The 25709-nt window shown below is 42.8% G+C and overlaps 1 protein-coding gene across 1 annotated transcript in view; it reads left to right on the forward strand.

The window, feature by feature from the left end:
* Window positions 1–51: 51 nt before the first annotated feature.
* The window catches only part of CLSTN1 (calsyntenin 1), a 78070-nt gene continuing 52412 nt past the window's right edge, over window positions 52–25709 (forward strand). Inside the window, exon 1 of the mRNA XM_027110273.1 lies at window positions 52–380. Coding sequence (XP_026966074.1) covers window positions 290–380 — 91 coding nt within the window. The 5' untranslated portion in view covers window positions 52–289. The remainder of the gene's footprint in view (window positions 381–25709) is intronic.

Consider the following 25709-nt stretch of genomic DNA (forward strand, 5'->3'; position numbering starts at 1 on the left):
CCCGCCGCCACCCCGCCCCCGGCCGGGTACCCTCGCCGGACCCGAGAGAGAGCGCCGCCGCCATCTTAGTTGCTGCCTCTGCCTCCAGCGAAGCGCTGCCTGCGCCGAGGGGAGGGCGCCCGCGGCCCGAGCGCGCGGCCCAGCGTCACGGCGGCGGCGCCTCCTCGGACCCCGGTGCTCGCCGCAGCGCCAAGCAGCCGGCCTCGGGCCACGAGAGCCCCGCTCGGCGCCCCGCGCGCGTCCCTGCCGCTCCCGCCTCGGGCGGGCCGCGGCGCCGGGAGCCGGAGCGATGCTGCGCCGCCCTGCTCCCGCGCTGGCCCCGGCCGCCTGGCTGCTGCTGGCCGGGCTGCTGTGCGGCGGCGGGGTCTGGGCCGCGCGAGGTAAGCGTCGGGGCCGGGTAGGGACGCGGGGGCTGAGCGCCGGGAGCCGGGTCGGGACGCGGGGTTCGGGGCCCGGCGCGCGGCTCTGGGTCGCGGTGCAAGAGGCTGTGGACGCGCGCTGCAGGCGCCGGGGGAAGCTGGCCGACCCCATCGCACCCGCGCCGGGTTGGTGGCTGCGCGGATCTGGGGGGACGTGCAGAAGGGCCGAAGTGTCGGTCAGTCTTCCTCGGCAGCGCCCGCAGGCTGGGGAGGCATCCCTGGGGTGAGATACCGGGTACGTGTGTTGTGTGCCGAGATGTGCATCAGGCCGGGTTTGCACGCACAATTTTTGGTGTGTGCTTACATAAGAGCCCACTTCTTCGCATCCTTTCTCCAGATCCCGATTATCTGCTGCTGCTCTACCGCGGACGCGGCGTCTGCGCCCTTTTCCGCCTCCTTCCAGGGTCTTTTAAACGTGTTTTCGAACGAGCCGAGGCTGAAACTTCTGGCTCCCCTCCCACCTTTTCACCCAAAGGTGAAATTGTGATGAGGTTTACGACCGTCGTCTCACCCGGTGTCAGAAATCTTCCTCTCCTCCACCCCCGACGCCTTGGTGCAGTTTTTCTGACAGTAATTTAGGTCGTGCAAAAACGAGAAAGCCCTCTTTGATTCCTTAGGGCCGAAATTATTTTATGGTTACTTGGCCAAAACATATTACTTAGTGAATCGATTGTTTTGTTGTTGTTTTAACCTTCAACCGCTTAATCTTTTCAGCGTTACACGCTCTCTGATATTGACTGATCTTGCCAACGAAAAGCTTACGCATTGCAGATATATGCTTCCGAGTGGATCTTGGAATCATAAACATTTTCCTCGGCCTCGGAGCAAAGTAATCTAGGTGTAGTCTATAGAGTGCTTGGATCTATCCTTCTGATTTTTTAAATCAGAAATTTTGAGAGAGGGAGGGTTGATGGAAGGCCGAATGAAATGGTCATATTTCAATTTAGCAAAGCTTTTAAAATAATTATCATTTTCTCTTTCTGGGCATGACATATCAAGAGAGTATGGTGTTCCCAAATTAAAGGGCAGGAGAGGCAAGTGCATGTTTTGTTGTATGTTCCTTTCTTCACATCCAGGATGATAAACTTTGAATACTTCTTTCATTTATTTCATTTCTAACATTCTTTTGACTCTGTCAAATTCAGGTCTCAGTCACTAAGTAGCTAATTGTTCCCAGTTTGATTTTACATCAAGGTAAGTTTGAAATGTTCTTTCCAGATGTGGGATGGAGGTCTCTAAGTCTAATAGATCCAAGAAAAAATGTCAAAGTTTGCTTCTCTTGGGGAAAACCCACACAGCTTAAAAATATGTGCTTGGATTGGGTATTTTGGGAACAGTTCAAGTATATTTAGTTTAGTCAGTGATAATATTTCTTGTTAAAATCCACATTTTCTTAAGTTTGTCCATTCACCTGCATTTGGTGTTCATTATTGAATTAGCAAATGGGCTAATTAATTAGTCCATTAGCATTAATGAAGATTTCAGCTATCAAATGTCTTCATTATGGCGGACTAACAGAAATCTTATGTGAAAGACGTGTTGAGGGCTTGAGTCCTTTGTAATTTGCTAACTTTCTCTAAGCTTTTCTTAGTGCATTTATAATGCTTAAGAATCTTAGTCTTCCAAATAAAAACACATTTTAAACATCAGTTATTCTATTGCATTTGTTGTTTTTTTTCCAGCTTGCAGGTTAGAAAAACGTCTCATGAATGTTCCATGAAATGCTAATAAAACGATTTCATTTTGAGATGTTACAAATAAATTTTGTATTTAAATAGGCAGTTTGTGGGGACACTTTCTGTGGGCTAATTGTAAAAGATGATCATTTCAACTAATACCTGAATTTTTAATCCTGCAAAACAGTGTGACATTAGTAACTGCTGTTCATTCATACTGTAGCTACCTCTAAAAATAATGGGGGAAAGATAACGTATAAACAAGGAGAGAATGTGAGGTTTTGTAATATAAATTCCATTGTGACTATTAATTCGTTGTTTTATGGAGAACCCTAAATTTCACTTTAATTGTAGCTGTAGTTCTCAAAAAACATCAAGTAAACCAAAACATTAGGAGAAATTTCCTTGGCATGCCCTATACTGCCTTCCTTCTCTCCAGTCCATCAGTGATTGGGAAATAGAAAACTGAAATAGAGAAAATAGAAAGCTTATACGAATATTAAATAAAAATAAATGCAATATTGTAATGCGTTTCAAAACCAATAGATAACATTCACTGTTACTTTTCTGTTTGCGCACAAACTTCTCAGTGGAGCCTCTCCTCACCATCCTGGTTGAAATTTCATCTCTCGGAACCCCTGAATCCTCCCTCCCCTGCTTCACTTTTTCTTTTCTCCATAGCACTTACCCCATTCTAACACGCTCTGTTATTTACTTATTCTGTTTATTGCCTGTCTCCCCTCACTGGAACATATGCCCCAAAGTGGAAGGGTATTTTGGTCTGTGTTGTTCACATATGTATCCGCACACAGTAGGCACTCAGTGTTTTGTGAATGAATGTATAACTCTGTTCCAGTTTAGGCAGCGTAGTGTCTTTACATCCTAATTTTTACCTGACAGATAAGTGTTACGTACTGAGAAAAGCATTACAGACAGAGTATAAAGGAACTTGAATTCTACAACACGGATATAAGACTTCATTAGTAGGTAATTTTTCAAGGATTCATTATGTTGATTGCAGCATTGGAGTATTAGATCATAAAAGTCTGTATCAGCCTTTGACGGCTATAGCTCTGTGGCTACCACTTCGAGTTCATTTTTCAAAACTGTAATTCTCAGCTTTTTGGGAAAGCTTAATTTTTTACCTTGTTTTTCACAAGCAACTTTGAGGAAAAATAATTTTATTATAGACCTAAATATTACACTTAATTTAACATTTTTATTGCTGAAAGTAAATTTATTTCACGAGACCTATAACTAAAGAAATAATAAAATGTTAATAATAAAATGTTAATAATCCTGAATGTATTCCGATTTAAGAGCCGTGACTCGATTAACTGGAACCCTCAGTTAACTGGAGTCCAGCTTTTGGCTGCATCCTACTCTCAGGAAAAAAACCATAAAACCAAACAGTTTCCTAGAAATTCTTTTTAAAAAGGAAGTTTTAGGCATTCATATCATACATTATCTGGGTCAGTACTATTTGATTTTTGAGCCAAAAAAAGCAGTTAATTAAGTTTTAGGTATGAGGAATATGACCAATAAATGAATTTTTAATGAAATGTGATAACATTTTTTTATTGGAATTAGAAAATGCTATAATTCCATGATACTAGTTTTAGGACTTGGTTAAGCTTACTCAGCCAATTCTTAACATTTAAGATGAGGAACCTGAGGGATATTAAATATTTAAGACATGAAAGAAAAGGATTGAATTTTTTTCGTTACTGCTTTCTAAGATAGGAAAATGTAATTTTTTGGATAGAGTTTTCGCTTATAAGAGTTGAAACAAAATAGGAGATTTGGTTATTCTGAAAATCATTGAGTCTTATTTCTCACCCCTTCTGATTAATTGAGGTTTTAGATCATTACGTTCTTAAAAATATACTTTGGTCATGATTTGGTAAGAGCAGAGGTACTTAAGAAATTTATCTTTTATAATTGAAATTTAAGGTATTGATTTGTGATATTAGATTTTTAGTAGAGCTGTTCTATCTCCAGAATGTAGATTCAAAGTTGGTGGAAATGATTTATGCAGTGTCATGTTCTTGCACCGTTTAAAAAACCCCAAACCCTCACAAGTGACATTTTGACACCAGTAGAGGCTATGCAAAGACCAGAGTTAGGAACCTTCAGACTATGACAGTCCTGCCCTGCCCGCATGTCAGCCTGATGCGAGGTGCCCGTTTTTCCATAGAGTCACCACCACCTAGGAGTTGGGGCACAGCATCCAGTTGTCCCCTATTTGATAGATCCTTTCTTCCCTATGTTTTAGAGAGATTTTTGTTCATTTTCTCATTCAGCTGTAGGATGATACTAGATTAAAAACTTCCACAAGATATGTTGCTAAGGCTTTTTTATTTTTAAAGTTCTAGGCAAAGATTCAATTACTTCAAAGTCATGGAATTTAGAACTTCTTAAAAACCAATAAGATACATCTGAAAGTTAACTTCCTTCTATTCCAGAACCCCATTGAGAAGTATGCAGTGGCATGGTAGAAGAAGAACCGTGTGTTTCTTTTTTACCTTTGGTCGGGCATGAATTTTTTTTTTCCTGGAATTTTTCTTTGCAGCAGTTACGTCTGAATTTTATTTTATTTTTTATTATTTTGGCTGCGTTGGGTCTTCATTGCTGTGCGCGGGCTTTCTCTAGTTGCGGGGGGGGGGCACTCTTCGTTGTGGTGCGTGGGCTTCTCATTGTGGTGGCTTCTCTTGTTGCAGAGCACGGGCTCTAGGCACGCGGGCTTCAGTAGTTGTGGCTCGCGAGCTCTAGAGCGCAGGCTTAGTAGTTGTGGTGCACAGGCTTGGTTGCTCTGCAGCATGTGGGATCTTCCCGGACCAGGGGTCAAACCTGTGTCCCCTGCATTGGCAGGTGGTTTCTTAATCACTGTGCCACCAGGGAAGCCCATGAATATGTTTTGAACCAGTCTCATTCTCTCGTGACAAGAACTGTTCTATCAAGTCTGCTACTCTTCAAGTCTACCTTGATCTGTACTTTCTGGAACTTATTGTTTTAGGGCAAAAGAAGACTTTCCTGCATCCAGTCTTTTTTAATTTGAAAAACAGGTTTATTGAAATATAATTCACATACCATAAAATTCACCCTTTTAAAGTATGCAGTTCAGTGATTTTAGTGTATTCACAGTTGTGCACCCATCACCAATATCTAACTGCAGCACATTTTCATCACCCCCAAAAGAAACCCCATATCCCTTAGCAATCACTCCAAATTCCCCTTCTTCCCATTCCCCCCTGGCAACCATTAATCTACTTTCTATCTCTATGGATTTGCCTGTTTTGGACATTTCATATCAGTGGAATCATTATAATATGTGGCCTTTGTGACTAGCTGCTTTCAATTAGCATGGTGTTTTCAGGATTTATCCATGTTGTAGTGGGTATCAGTGCCTCATTCCGTCTTATAGCTGAATAATATTTGCTATAGACTGAATGTTTGTGTCCCTCCAGAATTCATATGTTGAAACCTAATCCTCAATGTGATGGTATTTTGAGGTGGGGGCTTTGGGGAGGTGATTAGGTCATGAGGGTGGAGCCCTCACGAATGGGATCAGTGCCCCTGTGCAAGAGACCCCAGAGAGCTCCCTTGCCTCTTCTGCCACCGGCGGATACAATGGGAAGATTGCTATGAACCAGGAAATGGGCACTCACCAGACACTGCATCTGCTGGCACCTTGATCTTGGGTTTCCCAGCCTCCAGGACTGTGAGAAATACATTTCTGTTGTTTATTAGCCACCCAGTCTATGGTATTTTGTTATAGAGCCCAGAGAGACTAAGACAATATTCCATACTATGTGGATAGACCACGTTTTATATATCCATGCATCAGTTGATGGACATTTGGGTGGTTTTCCACTTCGTGGCTACTATGAATAATGCTGCTGTGAACATGCATGTTCAGTTCTCTTGGACATATATTTGTGTGGACATACATTTTCAGTTCTCTTGGGTGTAGAACTGGAGTGGAATTGCTGAGTCTTGTAACTCTATGTTTAACATTTTGAGGAGGTACCAAACTGTTTTCCAGAGGAGCTGCACCATTCTACATTCACTCTTGACCTCCATAATCACTGCCAGGAGCATCTTTTTAATTAGATACATATATCACAGTTGTCTAAGTGCTTTCTTATGACATTTCTAAGCTGCTGATTTTTTTCCTGCTCTCGGGATAAATTGGCATTTCATCCAACCAACTCCTTCCTTTACCCCTATCTCCCATATCATTTCTACCCAGGACATTAGACTTTGAGTTGAAAGGAGCTTTGAAAGGTCTGTCCTCTTCACTTAAGTAGCCTTCCCTGTAAAAGAGACGTTTCTTCACACGTCCCTGACAATTGATCATTCAGCCTGGGCACTTGCTAGCTCACAAAGAAACCGTTTTCTTCAAAACATTGTTTGGGACTTCAGTCAGCTTTCCTTAGGACTAAATCTTATCAATCCCTCAAACCTTTGCAGGCACCCAGCCATGCAGCTCTTTGTTTTTGTCACCTCTCACTTGAAGAAAGGCTGAGAGCATCTGTGGCCAAGTGTCCATCCCCCAGGCCCTGATTTCTGCCTGTGGTCTGAGGGATGAGCTAGTACAATGCTGCAGACCCAGTGATTGGGGGACACCCTAGTCACAGCAGAGTAAATGTCTAGGGCTTAACTTTATGAAAGGAATTGTAAGAAACACTAGAATTCTTAAACTATGACTAGTTTAGAAATGACATTTCTTCATTCATTACATTTTTGTTAATACTAATTGGCTAAAAAGTACTTTGTTAAAGTAAATTGGTTTGTCTGGTCCTTTGATTTATTCTTTAATTAAACCGTTTGTTATTTACCCAATCTTCAATTCATAGTATAAAACACTTAGAAATGTCTTTAGATTGAAAGTGAATTTTAAAACAGTAAAAATGAATGTCATCTTTAATACCTGCTTAAAGTATAGTGAAGACATATTTATTCTGAGCTCTTCCTAAATCTTAAAAGTATTAATACAGTACTTTCATTTTAAGGACCACCAAGAAAAAAAAAATTGAAGGTCATAAACTCAAATTGTAGATAGTGTAAAACTTGAGTGATTTGTATGAGGTTGTCTAATAAGTGAGTTTTAAAGAGCAAAATTTATTCCATCTGAAATGCAGAATCCAGTCACATTTCATTTTGTGTATCTCAGACGTAGTTAATGATGAATATTGATAGGACCAGCTGCGTAGTCAAAGTGTGGGGCTCCTTTGTTCAAAAATTATTGGGAATTTCAAGATGGCAGCAGAGCATTAAACCAGGCATGGGGCCCGGCACACACAGGAAACTGGTCCTGAGTCTTGATAGACTTAATGTGGCCAGAGTATTAATAGATTGTGGGCCTGACTCTGAGATTTTAGCCAGAGCCCTGGGTCCTCTGGGCACCTCTCAGATGAAGCAGCTGAGGCCCAGCCCTCCTCAGCGGCACCTCCCCACTGATGCACCCCGCTCCCGCCACTGCAAGACTTATTCACTGGTGGCCTCGGGGTGGAGACTGCACACTCTGCTCTGTCCCCCAGCACCTGGCGAAGGACAGAGCATACTCAGTTCACAATAGACAATGCGAGCACATGGGAGGTGGAGGCTAATTGAGGAACAGGGTAGCTTTTGACTTGGGGGATTAAAGCCTTTCCGTCAAGCAGATTATATTTACCTTTAAAGAGCCTTGACTAATTCATGCCAGTTTCCTATTACTCGTGGAATTAGTAACAAGGATAACAGAAATAATTAAAATTCTTGGGTAATCCCTAATCTTTCTTTTTGCCATGCATTTCACGTGTTTATCAGAGTAGCTAGTAAGTAGCAAAATGCACTGGCCTGAATTTAATTTTCTCCCCAGGCCGCTCTCACTTTGGGCCACAGTCATGAAGAAAGGTGGGAGGACTGTAAGGTAGGCAGCAGCCGTTCTCAGCCTTTGAGCGCCTCATCTGCTAGTGCTGTGTTAATGGTAGGGTCCCTTGATAATCCCTCAGCCTGAATTATAAAGCCCCAAGTTGGCAATGTTTCTGATCTTGCTTCTGAGTTGTTTGTAAATATCCATTAATATCTGCACATGATTCCTGAATACAGCACTTTCATTTGGCAGGGGTTTTAAAAAGTCCATGCCCGGGCTTCCCTGGTGGCAAAGTGGTTGAGAGTCCGCCTGCTGATGCAGGGGATGCGGGTTCGTGCCCCGGTCTGGGAAGATCCCACATGCCGCAGAGCGGCTGGGCCCGTGAGCCATGGCCGCTGAGCCTGCGCGTCCGGAGCCTGTGCTCCGCAACAGGAGAGGCCACAACAGTGAGAGGCCCGCGTACTGCAAACAAACAAACAAACAAAAAGTTCATGCCCAAGTGTACGAAGCCTTCTCTTGCTTAATTAAGGGAAGCCATTTGTATCTTAGAAACATTCAAAGCCTAGAATGGAAAATGAATTAAATGCTTTTTTATATGAAATCTGACATTTTAAAACCTTTTCTAATTGGAGGAAGATGTACCAGTGGGATAATTTAGTAACATAGCCTCTCCCCCAATTGTGACTTCAATTAATAATAACTGCAACATTAATACTTGTTTGATGAAGTGTTTTAGAAAGGTCATAAGTGCCAGTAATTAATATATTTGCTTATTCAGTTAATAAAGTTGCTGACCCTATTTTTTTCTAGAATTAGTCCTTTCTGAGTATTGAAAGGTTTGATATATTTATCACTACTTTTAAAAAGTAACGCATAAGGCAAGTATGTCTTCACTGCACTTTTTTCTTTTCTATGAAAATGGTGTATGCTTATGTGGTTTTCAGTACTGATGGACAGAGTGAACCAGGGGCAATGAGAAAGCAAACATGGGCCACTCAGGCCAGGCTTCGGTTGTTTAAGCCTGAAGGGAGAAGGCTAAAAGGGTTTCCTGAAGTTTCTGTTTTATCTAGAAACTCATCTCAGGGGTATAGGAGAGCCGGTGGGGATTTGGAGCAGAAGCTTTGCCTTGGAATAGAGCAGTCCTGACTGTACCTGCTTATCTTTTGGGAAACCCAAGTGCAGACAGGTAAACTGAGGCAAGCTGGTGCAGTGGGCGGTGGTGGAACCCTGGCGCCTGAGGAAACCCCCAGTGGTGGCTAACAAAAGTCAGTCCGTGTCTAGTTCTGGTCAGATTGAAATCTTGTCTCCTGAAATGCTCAGGCACATTTTATTCCTCTGAGCTCAGGTTGCCTGGGTCAGGGGAACTCAGCCCAGGTGAGACTACCCCAGCTCTGTGCTGTCTTCAGCTGCCTTAACCTGGCTTTGTCTTGATGTATTGTTTCCTGGGACCCATTTCTGATTCCCAGATGACCTGAAAAGGCAATTCATATCACTCTATTAGGAATTCAGATTGGAACTCAAGTTATATTTTCCCCTGGAAACATTGTTACAAACTGCTTAAAGCTCCAAAAGTGATAGTCAGAAACGAGTTTACCCATTACGAGTTGAAAATCAGGCAAATACGCAGTAAAACACAGCCCACACACGCATTATAATATTAATCATTATATAAACCAACGAAAGGCTGGTTCCCATTTTGTGGTAAGTAGGTCTTGGAGTAGTAGAGCAGCTTCAAAGAATGTGTGAGGCATGCTGGCTTAGGCGTGGAATGAAGACGAGCCTCCAGGAAGAGAAAGGTCGAGGGACGACGAGCCCGATGATCTGAGTGACCCAGCCTGTGCCAGGAAACCGAGGGAGTGAGGCCTGTTCATGGCGACCCCAAAAACGAAAGAGAGGCAGCGGAAGAGAGGAGACCCGGGCCAGCAAGCCCCCTGGCACCCAGGTGGCAGCACTGCCTGGGGTGGCCGGGGTGGAGGAGAGGCAGGGGTGTAGGAGGCCCTCAGCAGGCAGAGTGTCAGCCACGCCAGGAACTGCCTGTATGTGCAGGTGGCCCCTTCAAGAGAATACTCACTGATGTGCATCGTTTAAACGAATGACTTACGGTCCGATGTACTGAATGTTTTTCATCAAAGAAAATTTTACTTAAGAATTGCTATTTAAAACCTTTCTGGGGCTTCCCTGGTGGCGCAGTGGTTAAGAATCCGCCTGCCAATGCAGGGGACACGGGTTCGAGCCCAGGTCCGGGAAGATCCCACATGCTGCGGAGCAACTAAGCCCCTGCGCCACAACTACTGAGCCCGCGCTGTAGAGCCTGCAAGCCACAACTACTGAGCCCGCCTGCTACAACTACTGAAGCCCGCGTGCCTAGAGCCTGTGCTCTGCAACAAGAGAAGCCACTGCAGTGAGCAGCTAGTGCACTGCAACAAAGAGTAGCCCCTGCTCGTCGCAACTAGAGAAAGCTTGCACGCAGCAGTGAAGACCCAGTGCAGCCATAAATGAATGAATGAATGGAATTGTAATGGTAGGGTTCGTTTGAAAAAATAAAACCTTTCCTTGGGGGACTTCCCTGGTGGTCCAGTGGTTAAGACTCCACACTCCCAGTGCAGGGGGCTCATAGTTCGATCCCTGGTCAGGGAACTAGATCCCACATGCATGCTGCAGCTAAGACCCGCTGCAGCCAAATACATAAGTATTTTTAAAAAGTAAATAAAACCTTTCCTTGGGACTTTCCTGGCAGTCCAGTGGTTAGGACCCCGTGCTTCCACTGCAGGGGGTGCAGGTTCAATCCCTGGTTGGGGAATTAAGATCCCGCGTACTATGCAGTGTGGCCAAAATAAATAAGTAAATAATAAAACCTTTCCTTGAATTTTTCAAGTCCCTGAATCTATATGAATTAAATTTATACCTTTGTAGAATTATTTTACTAAAGCAAATGTAAAAAAATGTATTTGACATAACCCCCCAAATTCTCAATTGGATTTGTAGGTGTCATTTACTAGAGGTCATCCTTTCTAGATAATGGTGACATGGTGATTTCTAACAGTAACGATAAAGGATCAGTTGTAGGCTTCCTCTTCAAACTGTTACATAGGATACGTTGATTGCTAAGGCAGTGCTTCCCTAAGGATGTTACATGGATAGGTGTTACTTGGTAAAAGGTGTCTGTTGGTCACCTAAGTTTGGGAAATGCTGTTAAGCAGGTTTCGTTACTGTAGGACTTCTCAGAACCTTTAGCGCAGTCGTGCATGTTGAAGAATCGCTGCGCAGGGGTATAATCCGCATTTATCCAGGTGGTTGACCATGGGCCCTTCCTGGAGCGCGTTGTGGCACTCGTGTTCCATAGGACACACTTTGGGACACGCTCCTCCAGACTGTCCCCCCACCCACCGTAATGCAATTTAGTACAAAAAAGAAAAAGTTAAAATGACCGAAAATACTGCCTTTGAGATCCTTAGTCTTAACACTTTTGTACATATCTCTAGTTTTTTCTCCCCATTGTAAAAATTTACCTACGTAGCCAAAGCTTTAAACAAAATGAGTTTATTTTATTCAGAGTGTTTCCTAACTCTCTCAGTGTCATTCATTAAACATTTGTCCTGGGTATGGTGGGTATAATAATCCATTACAGGGATATAGTGCGATCTATTTAGCTAGTCCTTTAGGATTTCCAGACTGTTTAGACTCAGGATCCCCATGCTCTCAGAAATTACTGAGGACCTCAAAGAGCTTGTGTTTATGTGGGTTTTATCTATCAATATTACTCTATTAGAAATTAAACTGAGAACCTATTAAAGTAGTTAATTATTAATTTAAAGTAGCAGTAATAACTCATTAGATGGTAACAACATATTTTTGATTAAAAATAACAACATATTCCAAAACAAAAAACAATTTAGTAAGAAGATTGGCATTGCTTTACATTTTTGTTATCTCTTAATGTGGGCTTAAGAGAAGGCAGTGGGATTCTTTTTATTTTTTTTTTGGTGGGGGCTGTGTTGGGTCTGCGTTGCTGCGCACGGGCTTTTCTGTAATTGTGGCGAGCGGGGGCTACTCTTCATTGTGGTGCACGGGCTTCTCATTGCGGTGGCTTCTCTTGTTGCAGAGCACCTGATCTAGGTGCCCGGGCTTCAGTAGTTGCAGCACGTGGGCTCAGTAGTTGTGGCTCGTGGGCTCTAGAGCGCAGGCTCAGTAGTTGTGGCGCACGGGCTTAGTTGCTCCGCGGCATGAGGGATCTTCTTGGACCAGGGATTGAACCCGTGTCCCCTGCATTGGCAGGCGGATTCTTAACCACAGGCAGTGGGATTCTGCATTCAACCTGTTGCTGCCTGATGATTGGTTGAAGTAGGTGAAGAAAATCTGGCCTCACAAAGACATGTAGCTGGAAAAGGGAGGCTTGGGGACCGCCCCCCCGCCCCTCCCCGCAAGAGTCTTCAGACCACATTCTGATAACTGCTGCTCTAGGGCAGTGGTTGATGGCAATGTCAAAATATAGTTGGGGAATATGTCAACAGTATTTTCCTTCTCAATAATACTTGAAGCAGCAAAGCAAAGCTTGCAAATGATGTACTTAAAAAAAGAGAGTAATGAGAGTTAATTCACTTATTCCTATAATCCCGTCTCTTATTTACGTTGTCACTTGCTTTCTTGAGTGCGGAAGATGGGATTGGAGTTAACAGCCCTCATTATAGACCTGGGTTTGCCTATTGTGTGCAGCACATTCCACAGCCAGTGAGGGACTCTTATAAGTGGGCAGTCAGTATTGAATCAGCATCTTGTGTGCCTGTGGATTATTATGTTGGTTTCCTTTTTAATTTCACTGTAGGACACGTTTTTAATGAGGGAGAAGGCAAGAATAGGTGACAAAGTATAAGTAGATGTTAAAATCAGATTTATTTGGGCTTTTTCTTTGGTAGTGTACAATTACTCATTAGTATTTTCTGTAGGATGAGATCTGGGGAAAAATTGTCTTTTAAAAGAAAATTCAGTACTTAAAAAAAGAGATTGCTGTCTTTGTTTTTCCTCACATTATGGCCCTTTTGAGACCTTTAAGTGGCTGATTTTATGGTAAAAATGTTTTTTATAACTACCACAATAGAAGAAGTCTGATTTATTTTCCTGAAAAATCTTTTGGTGTTTTCTCAGAATCTGGAGTAAGTTGTGCATGGGCACGTACGTGTCCTGTTTGTCTTGGTGGGGAATGGTTGGTTGTTTTTGCATTTCCCTTGGTGACCAGGGAGCTAGTTCTCAGCTAGACTACATTCCATAAATTCGGTTTCCTCTTGAGAGGTCGCCTCCCCTTTTATGATAAAGTCCTTTACTTTGAATATCTGGCAGTTTGCCTTCCCACTTAAATAATGTCTGGTTACTTGAATATCATTGCATTAGAACGTTCAGTACTTTTAAACCACTAAATTAAAAAAAAAATCTCCTAATCTATCTTTAAAAAAAATCAGTTTCTGCATTAATATGGCTAGAATTCTAGAAAGGAAGGTATTTTAGAAATCTAATTTCATTTCGTTTAATCAGCCCATTTTACCATAGAGGAAACAAGTGAAGTTGTTATTCTTATTGTCAGTATGATATTTTTATAGCTCAGAATGTGAAAAGTAGGAAACATAGTGGAGACCAGCCAAGAGTATCTTTAACCCTCTTTCTTTCTATAATAAATAATATTCAGAAAGCATAAATTTGGGTGATTTGTTATGAACCTTTCATGTGCAGTTGAGTCAGGGTAGATGATAAAGTTGGAGTAGAGTTTTAAAAATTCTGAAGAAAGGGTACATTGTATTGACAAAGTTACATTTTTAAATTTTGTATCACTTTTTTATGCAAATGTCTCAGAAATCTGCACACTGTGCTGGAATCAGTTTTGGATTTGACAAGAGCTTTAGAAATGATCTCGTGCAGCTTTGGATGTGATCCTCTCTGTCTGAGCACTGACATCAGTTGACCAGTCCCCGCTGGAACTCGTCTAATCGGGGAACTCCTTCCATTTTGGAGGGCAGCCTTCATTGTCAGAAAGACCTTGGTGTTCTGCCTCTGGATCCCCGCAGAATAAGCGCTGGCACCCTAGGAGTGTCGTGGAATGGCGAAGAACGTGGATTCTTTAGCCAACTCTGGTTCACATCCCAGCTCTGCTATTCCCTTATTTGCCTTTTACAGAGGAAGAAACTCAGGCACACAGAGATTAAGGAGCCTGTTGGTGTTTATATGTTTAACCCTTATATGTTTAACCCTATAAGATTAAACAGATTTTGTCAGTGTTTAGAACACTAGAGTATACCTTATGTGTTTGCTGTTTTATTAACTCAAATCCATAGAACTCTCCCCTCCCTTTTTAAAACTTGAGGTGAAATTCCCATAGGATAAAATGAACATAGCATTTTTAAAAATGAATAAACATTTTTGGTTATATTTTAATGGACGCAAAGAGAATGTATAACAAGTGTGCCATGTGGAGAGTTAACCGTGGCCTTGCAGATAAGCCTAGAGGTTTCTGTCACCCTGAACTCCAACCTGAATAGCATTTGATATAAAATAAATGAAGTCAGCCTTCTTCAGCATTGACCCAACCTAAGTGATTATTATTACTGCATCTCATTAGCCTTCACTTGAGCCAGAAAGTCTCTTCTGCCTGAATGTTTGAGTCTGGAACCCTTCCCTTTTAGCCTTAACTCACAACCTGAATGTATCTCTATTCATTGTCTGCTCCAGAGCTTCTTGAACTTTCTTTGTCCACAGTACCTTGGGTGCATCAGTAACCTTTTCACAGAACCTTCAAGCTAAAAAGAAATGCCAAGCAATTCTGTTTAATTAACTCCTTAGGTCCAAACAGCTTAATATTTATATCCTAACATCTTAAGATTTATATCCTAATAACTTAGTAGCTGTTTAAAAAACACAAAGAAATTGAAAGAAAAAATAATATAATAATACTTTTAATTCATCTTAAAATAATCACAGGAACTTACTCATGGGATATGAGCTCCTATTGAGCACAGCAACGACTTCTCAAAGCTTGAAGTAAGGTCGGACATGGATGCCCTCTTTTCTATTCCGTGTTGATTTTCACAGGCCACTTTCTTGGGTCACAGCAACTGCTGAAAACTCAGCCTTGCAAAGCTGTGACACCATAAAAAGGAATGTATTGCAGTCTAATGTTGAGCTGTGAACTACCTCGAACTAGCAGTTTGTCTGGTACCTGACAGACTCAAAGTATCACTTGTTGCCTTCAAATTTAAAATAATCTATGTCTCCCCTGTACGTTTGCAGGGATGCCTTGGTGCATAAGTTTAGGGAACATGGATCTGCTTAGAAGCACAGAATTAATTAAATGCTAAGATGCTTCGAGAATCCACTGCATTCAAAAAAATAATAAAAATTAATAAACTATGTATTTTAGAACAGCTTTAGGTTCATAGAAAAATTGAGTGGAAAGTACAGAGAGTTTCCTTATACCCCAGTCCCCATACATGTACAGCCTCCACCATTATTACTATCCTGCACCATAGGGTATGTTTATTTCAATTGAGGAACATTGACACAGTGTCAATGTCCATAGTTTAAGGTTCACTCTTAGTGTTGTGCATTCTGTGATTTTTGACAAATGTATAATGACGTGTATCTACCATTGTAGTATCATACAAAGTAATTTCAGAGGTGGCTGGTTGGTGTGGCTCATGAAGAACCTCTTCAGTACAACTTGATTGAAGGTCAAGTTGGTTCGTCTGGCCAGAAACCTGTACAGCTTGAACAACAGCTTTAAGTAGGTGTCCTGGCTCTTGGGCTCCTTGCGTCGAACGTTTCGGTCCTTGTGGCGGATCAACTCCCATGATGGCGCCTCCTCCTTAGCCAGGTCCGGAAAGCATCCCTTTACTTTTAATCTATATGTGTCTTTATATGTGAAGTGGGGGTCTTGTTTTTTTTTTTTTCCCCCTAATCTGACAATCTCTTTTAATTGGTCTATTTAGACCTTTCATGTTTAAGGCGATTGTTGATATAGTTGGTTTAATATCTGTCATACTTGTTACTGTTTGCTGTTTGTTGAGCTTGCTCTTTGTTCCTCTTTATGTTTTCCATGTTTTTTTGCCTTTTTTGTGGTGGTAATGAGTATTTTATATGACTCCATTTTCTCTCTCTTCTTAGCATATCAATTATACTTCTTTTTTGTACTTTTTTTCATGGTTGCCCTAGAGTTTCCACTGGATATTTACAACTAATCTAAGTCCACTTTCAGATAACACTATTACTGCTTCACAGGTAGGGCAAGTACGTTTTAATGACAAAATATTCCTGATTCTTCCCTCCTATCCCTTGTATCATTGTTGTCATTGAGTCAGTTATATACATAAGCCTTCAAGAACATATATATGCACATAAGTATACAGTATCAAGTACAGTGTTGCTGTTATTATTTTTAACAAACTTATGTGTTAGATGAATTAAGAATAAGAAAAAATAAAAATAAGAAAAATATTTTATCCTCACTTATTCATACTCCAGTGCTCTTCTTTATGTAGATCTGAGTTTCTGACATGATTTTCCTTCTTACTCGCAACAGATTCCCTCAATTTTTGTTTGTCTGAGAAAGTCTTTAATTCTTCCTCAATTTTGAAGGATAATTTTGCAGGGAACAGAATTCTAGGCTGGCATTTTTTTTTTTTTTCTCAACACTTTAAATATTTCACTTTGTTCTCTTCTTGCTTGTATGGGTTCTGAGAAGTCAGATGTAATTCTTATATTTGCTCCTTGGTAGGTAAGGTATTTTTCCCCACTCTGGCTTCTTTCAAGATTTTTTCTTTAACTTTGATTTTCTGCAGTTTGAATATGATATGCCTAGGTGTAGTTTTTGTTTGTTTGTTTTGCATTTATCCTGGTAGGTGTTCTCTGAGCTTCTTAGATCTGTGGTTTGGTATCTGACATTCCTTTGAGGGCAGTTCTTTCATTGTTGCTTCACTCTGTTCCTTCCTTCTCCTTCAGGTATTCCCATTTATGCATATGTTATACCTCTTGTAGTTGTACAAGTTCCCACAGTTGTTGGATTTTCTGTTCTGGGTTTTTTGTTTTGTTTTGTTTTTCAGTCTCTTCTCTCTTTGCTTTTCAGTTTTGGTAGTTTCTGTTGTCATATCCTTAGGCTCAAAGAGCGTTTCCTCAGCTGTGTTCAGTCTCCTAATGAGCCCATCAGAGGCATTCTTCATTTCTGTTAGAGTTCTTGATCTCTAGCATTTCTTTTTTATTCTTTCTTAGAACTTTCATCTGTTTACATTATCCCTCTGTTCTTGCATGTTTTTCCATTAAAGCTCTTACCATATTAATCATAGTTTTGTTTTGTTTTTTAATTCCTGGTCTGATAATTCCTGCTTTCCTACCATATGTGACTCTGGTTCTGATGCTTGTTCAGTCGCTTAAAAGTGTGTTTTTGCTTTTTGGTATGCCTTGTAATTTTTTTGTTTGTTTTTCCTTGTGGCTTGTGGGATCTTAGTTCCCCAACCAGGGCTTGAACCCAGGCCATGGCAATGAAAGCACTGAGTCCTAACCACTGGACTGCCAGGGATCCCCTGCCTTGTAATTTTTTGTTGCAAAGGTGGACATGATGTACTGGGTGGAAGGAACTGTGGTAAAGCAGCCTTCAGTGATACAGCAGTAAAGCTGTGGGAGAGTCAGTGTTCTAGAGTCCTGTGATTAGGTTCTGGTCTTTCAGTGAACCTGTGCCCTTGGTCTGTGAACTCCACCAGGGCTTCTCAGGCCCCCTCCCATCCTTAAGCGGGACAGGATAGCTAGAGTGGGCTGGATTTGTGTATTTCCCTTCCCCCAAGTAGGTTAGGCTCTGATACAACCCCAGCAGGTTAGTTAGGCTCTGGTTAAATAGCTAACCTGTTGAGAAGAACAGAATGCTCTGGCTTATTTCAGAATGGTTCCTTTTCCCCTCCCCCTGCTGGAGGCACAAGGGGACTTTTCCCCTGATATTCACTGTAAGGACCTGGCAGGGCTCCTGGAGGTAAAACAAAAGTGTGGGGGACCCCGGATGACTGGATCCCCCTGGAGGTTTTAGCCCTCAGAGTTGTCCATGGTAGCCTCCAGCAATTCATCAGTTTACAGTTTGCATTTTCCTCCCCTGGCACTGGTTTCCTGGAGGATTCTGACCATGGGTTTCTGGTCTGGTAAGTTGTGATTCTCTGTGTAGTTCTGCTGTCTGTGTCTGCCATTTTGGGGGCAGCAGTTTGCCCTGGGACCTCACTTCTCTGATGGATCTAAGAAGAGTTGTTGATGTTTCAGTTCAGCTTTTCCCTGGTTAGCATGGAGTGATGACTTTTTTTTCTCAATATATTAAACATTTTAAAAATTTTATTTATTTTTGGCTGCATTGGGGCTTTGTTGCTGCGCGTGGGCTTTCTCTAGTTGCGGTGAGCGGGGGCTACTCTTTGTTGCGGTGTGTGGGCTTCTCGTTGCAGTGCCTTCTCTTGTTGCAGAGCACGGGCTCTAGGTGTGTGGGCTTCAGTAGTTGTGGCACATGGGCTCAGTAGTTGTGGCGCATGGGCTCTAGCGCGCAGGCTCAGTAGTTGTGGCGTATGGGCTTAGTTGCTCCGCGGCATGTGGGATCTTCCCGGACCAGGGATCGAACCCGTGTCCCCTGCATTGGCAGGTGGATTCTTAACCACTGCACCACCAGGGAAGCCCCAGAGTGGTGACTTCTAAGCTCCTTACATGCTGGACCAGAAACCGCGAATTCTCAACATAACATTTTAAAGTGTGTAGGTAATTCAGTGGCATATAGTATAGTCACAGTGTTGTGTAGCCACCACCTCTGGGTAGTTCCAAAACATTTCATCACCCCAAAGAAAACCTTATATCCTTTAAACAGTCACTCCCCATTCACCTCTCCCCACAGTCCCTGGCAGGCACTCCTCTGCTTTCTGTCTCTATGGATTTAATTATTGTGAATATTTCATGTAAGTGGATTTAATTATTCTGAATATTTCATGAGACCTTTTATGTATGACTTCTTTCACTTAACGTAATGTTTTTGAGGTTCATCCCCATTGCAGCATGTATCAGTACTTCATTCCTTTTTATGGGTGAATAATATTCCACCATATGTATGTACCACATTTTGTTTATCCATTCATCTGTTGATGGACATTTTGGATTGTTTCCACCTATTAGCTGTCATGAATAGCACTGTTATGAATATGCACACATGGGTCATTGTTTGAGTACCTGTTTTAAATTCTTAGGGGTTTATACCTAGCAGTGGGATTATAGGGTCATATGGTAATTTTGTTTAATTTATTGAGGAACCACCGAACAGTGGCTGAACCGTTTTGCATCCCCACCCACAAGGGGAGTTACCATCCCCTCCCCTCCCGACACCAACTTTTTATATACCAACTTGTTCTTCATGTGATGTATTTCCAAAATCTCTCTGCCAGCCTGCCTGGTTTCTTTGCCCTTGGGTGCTCCATGGTGTAGACACCACCTTTCAGACAGGGCAGAAGGCTTAATAGAGTTCCACACACAGGAGCAGAGTTGGGGTGGCATGTAGCTAGTACCCCTTGTCCAAGCTTCTCAGCTGCCCCCTCACACCGACTTTATTAACCTGACCCCCAGGACCCCCCACTTTGGTGCTGAACCCTAATCGGATGCTCTGCACTGGTGCAGGTGTTCACATTCGTCTTCATTACACTTCTTGCTGCATGTGACCCGCCTCTCCATGCTGTCAGGTAGTTTTGAATCCTGACTCCACAGTTTCTATCTGTCCATTCTAGCTGCTTGTGATTTTCAACTTTGATATAAAGGATGAAGAGCACCACCCAAGAATGAGCCTTTGAAAGATGACCAGAGTCTGGTCCAGGTTTCCCGGGTGCATTATTCAGTGACCGTTTGGGATGGCCATTGTAAATCCACCCACTTTTATTTCCATTCAGTTTCCATCTTGCCACTCAAAAGGAAATGAAGAGAGGCCTCCTCAAATGCCTTTTCAAGGTTTAATACACTATTGCTAGAGTTTCAAATGGGTCTTGGTAAGGAAAGTTTTTATCAAGGCACTTTGGAAATAGAAGCCGATGTTATTTCTCCAGCTTTCCTGTGACTTTCCTAATAACCCTCTCAAAAGAGAAAATGTTTAATAATACCTTGTTCCTGTGAATAAGGTCACCAGCTCTTTGTGATTTTTCTTTCCTTCTCTAAAGGCACAGAAACCAGTCTAGAATTTTTTCCATGGTCAATGCCAAACTCATTGAAGTATAGCTAAAAAATGTCCATCTTCTTCCCATTCTTGAACCAGGTTATCATCTTTCACAGACTCCTTAAATATCAACCATAGTATGGGAATTCCCTGGCGGCCCAGTGGTTAGGACTCTGTGCTTCCACTGCAGGGGGCCTGGGTTTGATCCCTGGTCGGGGAACTAGGATCCCACAAGCCGTGTGGCACGGCCAAAAATTTAAAAAAAAAAAAAAAAAAGGTCAGCCATAGTGTAGGTTTGACATTCTTCCCCGCCCCCGCCACCCCTGCAATTCTATCTATAAGTTTTCTCAATGTCCTGGGGTTTGAAACACCCAGAATAACTTAGGGGAATTATGTCCTTGTTGTCTTCCTTCATGTCTCATCACTATATTGATTCTGCTCTTCTTTTTTAAAAAATATTTATTTATTTTATTTATTTATTACGCTGCGCCAGGTCTTAGCCGTGGCACTCGGGATCTTTTAGTTGTGGCACGTGGGATCTAGTTCCCTGACCAGGGCTCAAACCTGGGCCCCCTGCACTGGGAGCGCAGGGTCTAAACCGCTGGACCTCCAGGGAAGTCCCGATTCTGCTCTTCTTCGTGTAAATGTGCTTCTTGAGAGACTCGGTGGAAAAATAAGATTGAGCTGTTTCATTTTCTGTGTTGATCACAAAACCTTTACATTTATTTTAAATAGGGTAAGAATTCTATGGAAAAGCATTTATCTTGTTATCGTTGGTATTGTAGGAACGTAAGTTAATAAAGGAGCAAAAAATCGGGGAGCAAGGACAGGATTTTTATATTTTTGCGGTCAGCTGTTGTGTTTTTTAGGCAATTCTAGTCAACTTATGACAGTACTTTGGGTAACAGCTGTTAAGAATGTTGTATTGATAGTGAATGTCAGAAGGTCTTGGACACTGTGTGGCCTTTTCTGAACTATATATGATAAAGTTTTCCATTGTATATGAAGGTCAGGAGACTAAAAAAACACAACAGAACTTGGAAATTGCCACCGGACTATTATGTTACGATTCAGGACAGCGCCCTGTCCTATTTTAATTCAAGACAAATGTGATAACGATAAGAAGAAAGAAAAGGGCAAACCCGGCCTGTATTTTCTGGTAACATAGCAAAAAAAGGAAATTTAAGGAAATCATGACAGGTACTTTTTTGCATAACTAGATTTCTGATTGACTTGCGTTGTAAGCGTTAATTGAAAAATGGATGTGTACAAATCACCAACTTGAAATGCTCTAACTGGTTTGGCAGTAGATTTGTTCCTGTCATGCTGTATATTTAATTCTGTAGGAAACTGCATAAAAATATATGTCCTCTGAATAACTGCCATGCACTTAAGATATGAACTGAGAGGTGTTAAAGGGCTCTGTTCCAAAAATATTTTCCTCCACCAGCTGGCAGGGTGCCTGCGTTTCTTACCTTAGTTTCTACTTTTGTATTAAATCATTGAAATCCTCGGCACAGTGCAAGTGTGGCTATCTTGTCATTATCCTTCATTTGCACCCGACTCAAATTAGTTTCTGAGACTAGCAGGCCAGTCCTAGCAGGATTGTGAGGAAGTGGAAAGTTGGAGCAGGTGAGTTTAGATTTGGTACAAATGAAGAGGTCAGGAAAATCTGGAAGCACACGCTGACGGGGGTGGCTGCGGGGTGGGGAGCGAAGCAGGTGTGTATGTTGGTAACCCTGCATGTGCAGAAAGGCAGTGGAGTGACCTGAAGATAAAGTTCACAGTTTTGCATGGCATTGCCTGTGAGAAATGCTGTATATTACGTCTCAGCGAATTAAGTCATGCATGAGATGCTTTTGCTTAAGGAGGGCTCTTGTGCTAAGACAAAACCAGTGGCCATAGGTGGTACCAGTTGTAAGTATCCTAGAAGAGCGAATCCAAAGACAGCTGCCTCCCAAAATAGCTCTCTGGGGGTGGGGATCAGGTGGGGTAGGGGTGCGTACAGAGGGCAGGAAAGCATTTAAGAGAGCAAAAGTGGAAATTGCCCAGTTCCTCTTAAAGAGAACTCTCCGAGTCACATGATTCATTCGTTCATTGTTGGGGAGTGCAGCAGAATCTCCTGGAGAACGTCCCGTTCCAAACCTGCCCAACCCCAGGTCAGTCTGACTGGCTCAGATTCCAGGGTGCAGCCCAGGAGACAAGGTCTGGAAGATGCGGCCCGCACCCTGGTTATGGAGCACTGCTGTGGTGCATGAAGTCAGTGTATTCCTTGCCCTCTGTGGTTTGAGCTCCCCTCATCTGTTAGAATACAAATTTTAAGAAGTCCCTCCAGTTTCCCACCTCTTCTTCCTGTCACAAAGCCGCATTCTGAGATATCTCAGTAATCATGCACGAATAGTCACCACCAGAGGGAACAGAGCATGAGAAAAGCTCATAGGGGGCTCCCCTGGTGGCGCAGTGGTTGTGAGTCCGCCTGCCTGCCGATGCAGGGGACACGGGTTCCTGCCCCGGTCCGGGAATATCCCACACGCCATGGAGCGGCTGGGCCCGTGAGCCATGGCCGCTGAGCCTGCGCGTCCGGAGCCTGTGCTCCGCAACGGGAGAGGCCACGACAGTGAGAGGCCCACGTACCGCGAAAAAAAAAAAAAAAAGAAAAGAAAAGCTCATAGGGCCCCCTGAACCTAACCCGAGCACCCACCACGCTGGTCAGAGAAGATCCCCAGGTTCCCTGGGGATGTCACCCTGCAGACCGCCCACCTGTGGGGTATTGTGGGACTCGGGCCAGGTGCCTCCTCCGTTCCCAGGGATGCTGCAGCTGAAGGCAGGGCTCCCCGCACAAGGGGCTGCAGAGTATTCATGACCAGGACCCTGGAGGAATCCTGTGAGCCCAGAGCACTTCCGCCTGGACCCCTCCCAGTGCAAACACTGAGGGAGATCCCTGACCTCCCAGAAGTTTGAGGACTGTCTGCCCTGTGCATCTCGCCCATCACCTGGAACTTCTGGAGGAGTCGGGCAAGAGCTTTTGCTGTTGGAAATTGTGTTGCAGCTGAACACGAGGCTCCCACGCTGGAGTGGCTGTTGCGTCACGTTTGTGACATTCAAGAGAGGCTCTCAGCATGTGGGATAGTTGTCCATGAAGCTCAGGAGACAGCAATGGAACACAGGCATTATTATAGTTAGACCTGCGGGTTATGTTTTAGGTTGGTACCTGGCCTGTTCATGTGATGGGGTAAATCTCAATATTGAGTAAAACAGAATTTGATTAGAAAAGTAATTGATTTCACTTATTGTTACGGAAGTGTTTCCATTTGCTTACTAGAAAATCTGTGAATGTGATACAGTTACTTTGGAGAGTTAAATCCAACTTTGAAAATCAGAGTGCTAGAAAAATGAGATAATGGGCAACTGAAGGGTAGGTAGCCTCATGTTTATTCATTTATCCATTTATTCATTTGGCCATGCTGTGCGGCATGTGGGATCTTATTAGCTCCCTGACCGGGGATCGAACCTGTGCTCCCTGCATTGGAAGCGCGGAGTCTTAACCACTGGACCACCAGGGAAGTCCCTAGGTAGCCTATTTAAATGTTAAAAAAATATTTGTTGGAGGCTGCTTTAAAATATTCACATTTTCCTGATACTTGTGAGTAAAATATGCTAAATACCTCCCTTAATGGCTTCGGATCGGTTATTATACCGTGTTGTGGATGGTACATGTAGATCTTCATGGACCCATCTAGAGAGCAGACCTGGAACTTGTTTAAAGAAGGATATCCTTATTCTATTGCCTATCCATCCATCTGCCCATCTGCCCACCCACCCACCCAGTTTCCTTTTCATCTTTCTCATAACAGTGAAGTAAGAATGTTTAATTATGTAACCTCCTGACTAGTGTAACAAAGATGCTTTTCTGTAAAATTAATTAGGGGAACAAGATGGAAGCAGCCCTCTTGGAAGTGATTTTTTTTTTTATTATTCTCAATAAAAGCGTAAGGCTTCTGTCTTTATCACTTGGGCTTTTCACCATTATTCAAAGCATACTCTATCATTTCAGCTTCAAATTAACTTCTTTATTACTTTCAGCCTCTCTGTGTCACTAGCCTTTACTTTCTTTAAAAATGCGGCAAGTGTCTTTCCTAATTTGTATTTCTTCCTTGGCTCTCTCTTGGGGTCATGTGGGGAAGTCTCCATGAACTTTTTTTTTTTTTTCCCGGACGCGCAGGCTCAGCGGCCGTGGCTCACGGGCCCAGCCGCCCTGCGGCATGTGGGATCTTCCCGGACCGGGGCACTACCCAGTGTCCCCTGCATCGGCAGGCGGACTCACAAAGTTTTTTTTTTTTTTTTTTTTTTTGCGGTACGCGGGCCTCTCGCAGCCGCGGCCCCTCCCGTTGCGGAGCGCAGGCTCTGGACGCGCAGGCTCAGCGGCCATGGCTCACGGGCCCAGCCGCTCCGCGGCATGTGGGATCCTCCCGGACCGGGGCACGAACCCGCGTCCCCTGCATCGGCAGGCGGACTCTCAACCACTGCGCCACCAGGGAAGCCCTCCATGAACTATTAAGATATTGCTGCTGAAGACTGTGAAATACAAGTACAATTTGAGAACCACAAGCATAAAAGAAATGTAGTTTTACACTTTGATTTCCAGTTACATCAAGCTGCTAGGTGAAGACGCCAGGCTTCTGAGGGTCAGCTGATAGAGATTTCACTGTGTTTGGGAATAGTGATTCTTACCTGGACTGGTGTCAGCAGTCGTATGAAGCCCCTAAAACCTCCCGCCATGTGTCACGTGTGTTTTCGCATTTTTACCTTGGGGAGGGGGTTCGTGGCTTTCATTAGATTCTCAAAATTGAGTCCATGATCTGAAAAGGTCCTGAACGTTGTTTTAGGAGGACCTGCCTCTTTACTAACAGACCTTCAGTTATTTGTCTCTTAGGTGTGTGGGGATGCTATGTTTAAGCCAGATTTAATATCAGAAATTCCACTTGGCTTTTTTTTTAATCCTAATTTTTTAAAAGCACATTTGAGATCATCACACCCTGATTGCTCAAAAACAGCATCGTGACTGTTGCTGTCTCCTGCCCCATTGTGTCGCTACATCTTTTAGGAAATCAGTCTCAGTGGTGAGTAAAATTGAGCATATACAGTGCCCGGCACATAGTCAGTGCTCAGGAAATAAGTGTTGTAGTTGATGTTGAATCTACAGAACTAGATATATTCAAGCCAGTAGAATTTTCAGGTCAGAACAGAAGCAAATTGAAATATATTGATGAAAAAAATTTTAATGACAGTCTCAATAAACAAATACAAAGTAAAATTCCTCTGTACAACATCAGGAAGTCAAATCCAACAGTATATCAATACAAAAAAAAAATTATACACCATGACCAAATGGGATTTATTCTATGTGCACAAGGCTGTTTCAGCATTAAAAAATCAGTAATCCACCATATCAACAGGTTAAAAAAAATCATGATCATATAAATCAATGCAGAAATAGCATTTGACAAAATCCAACACTCGTTCATGGTAAAAACTCCAGCAAGTTAGGAATAGAGGGGAACTCTCTCAACCTG

The sequence above is a fragment of the Aethalodelphis obliquidens genome, unplaced genomic scaffold (genome assembly GCF_003676395.1).
Source record: "Aethalodelphis obliquidens isolate GAN/ISIS:26980383/991018 unplaced genomic scaffold, ASM367639v1 scaffold9, whole genome shotgun sequence".
Taxonomy (NCBI): Eukaryota; Metazoa; Chordata; class Mammalia; order Artiodactyla; family Delphinidae; genus Aethalodelphis; species Aethalodelphis obliquidens.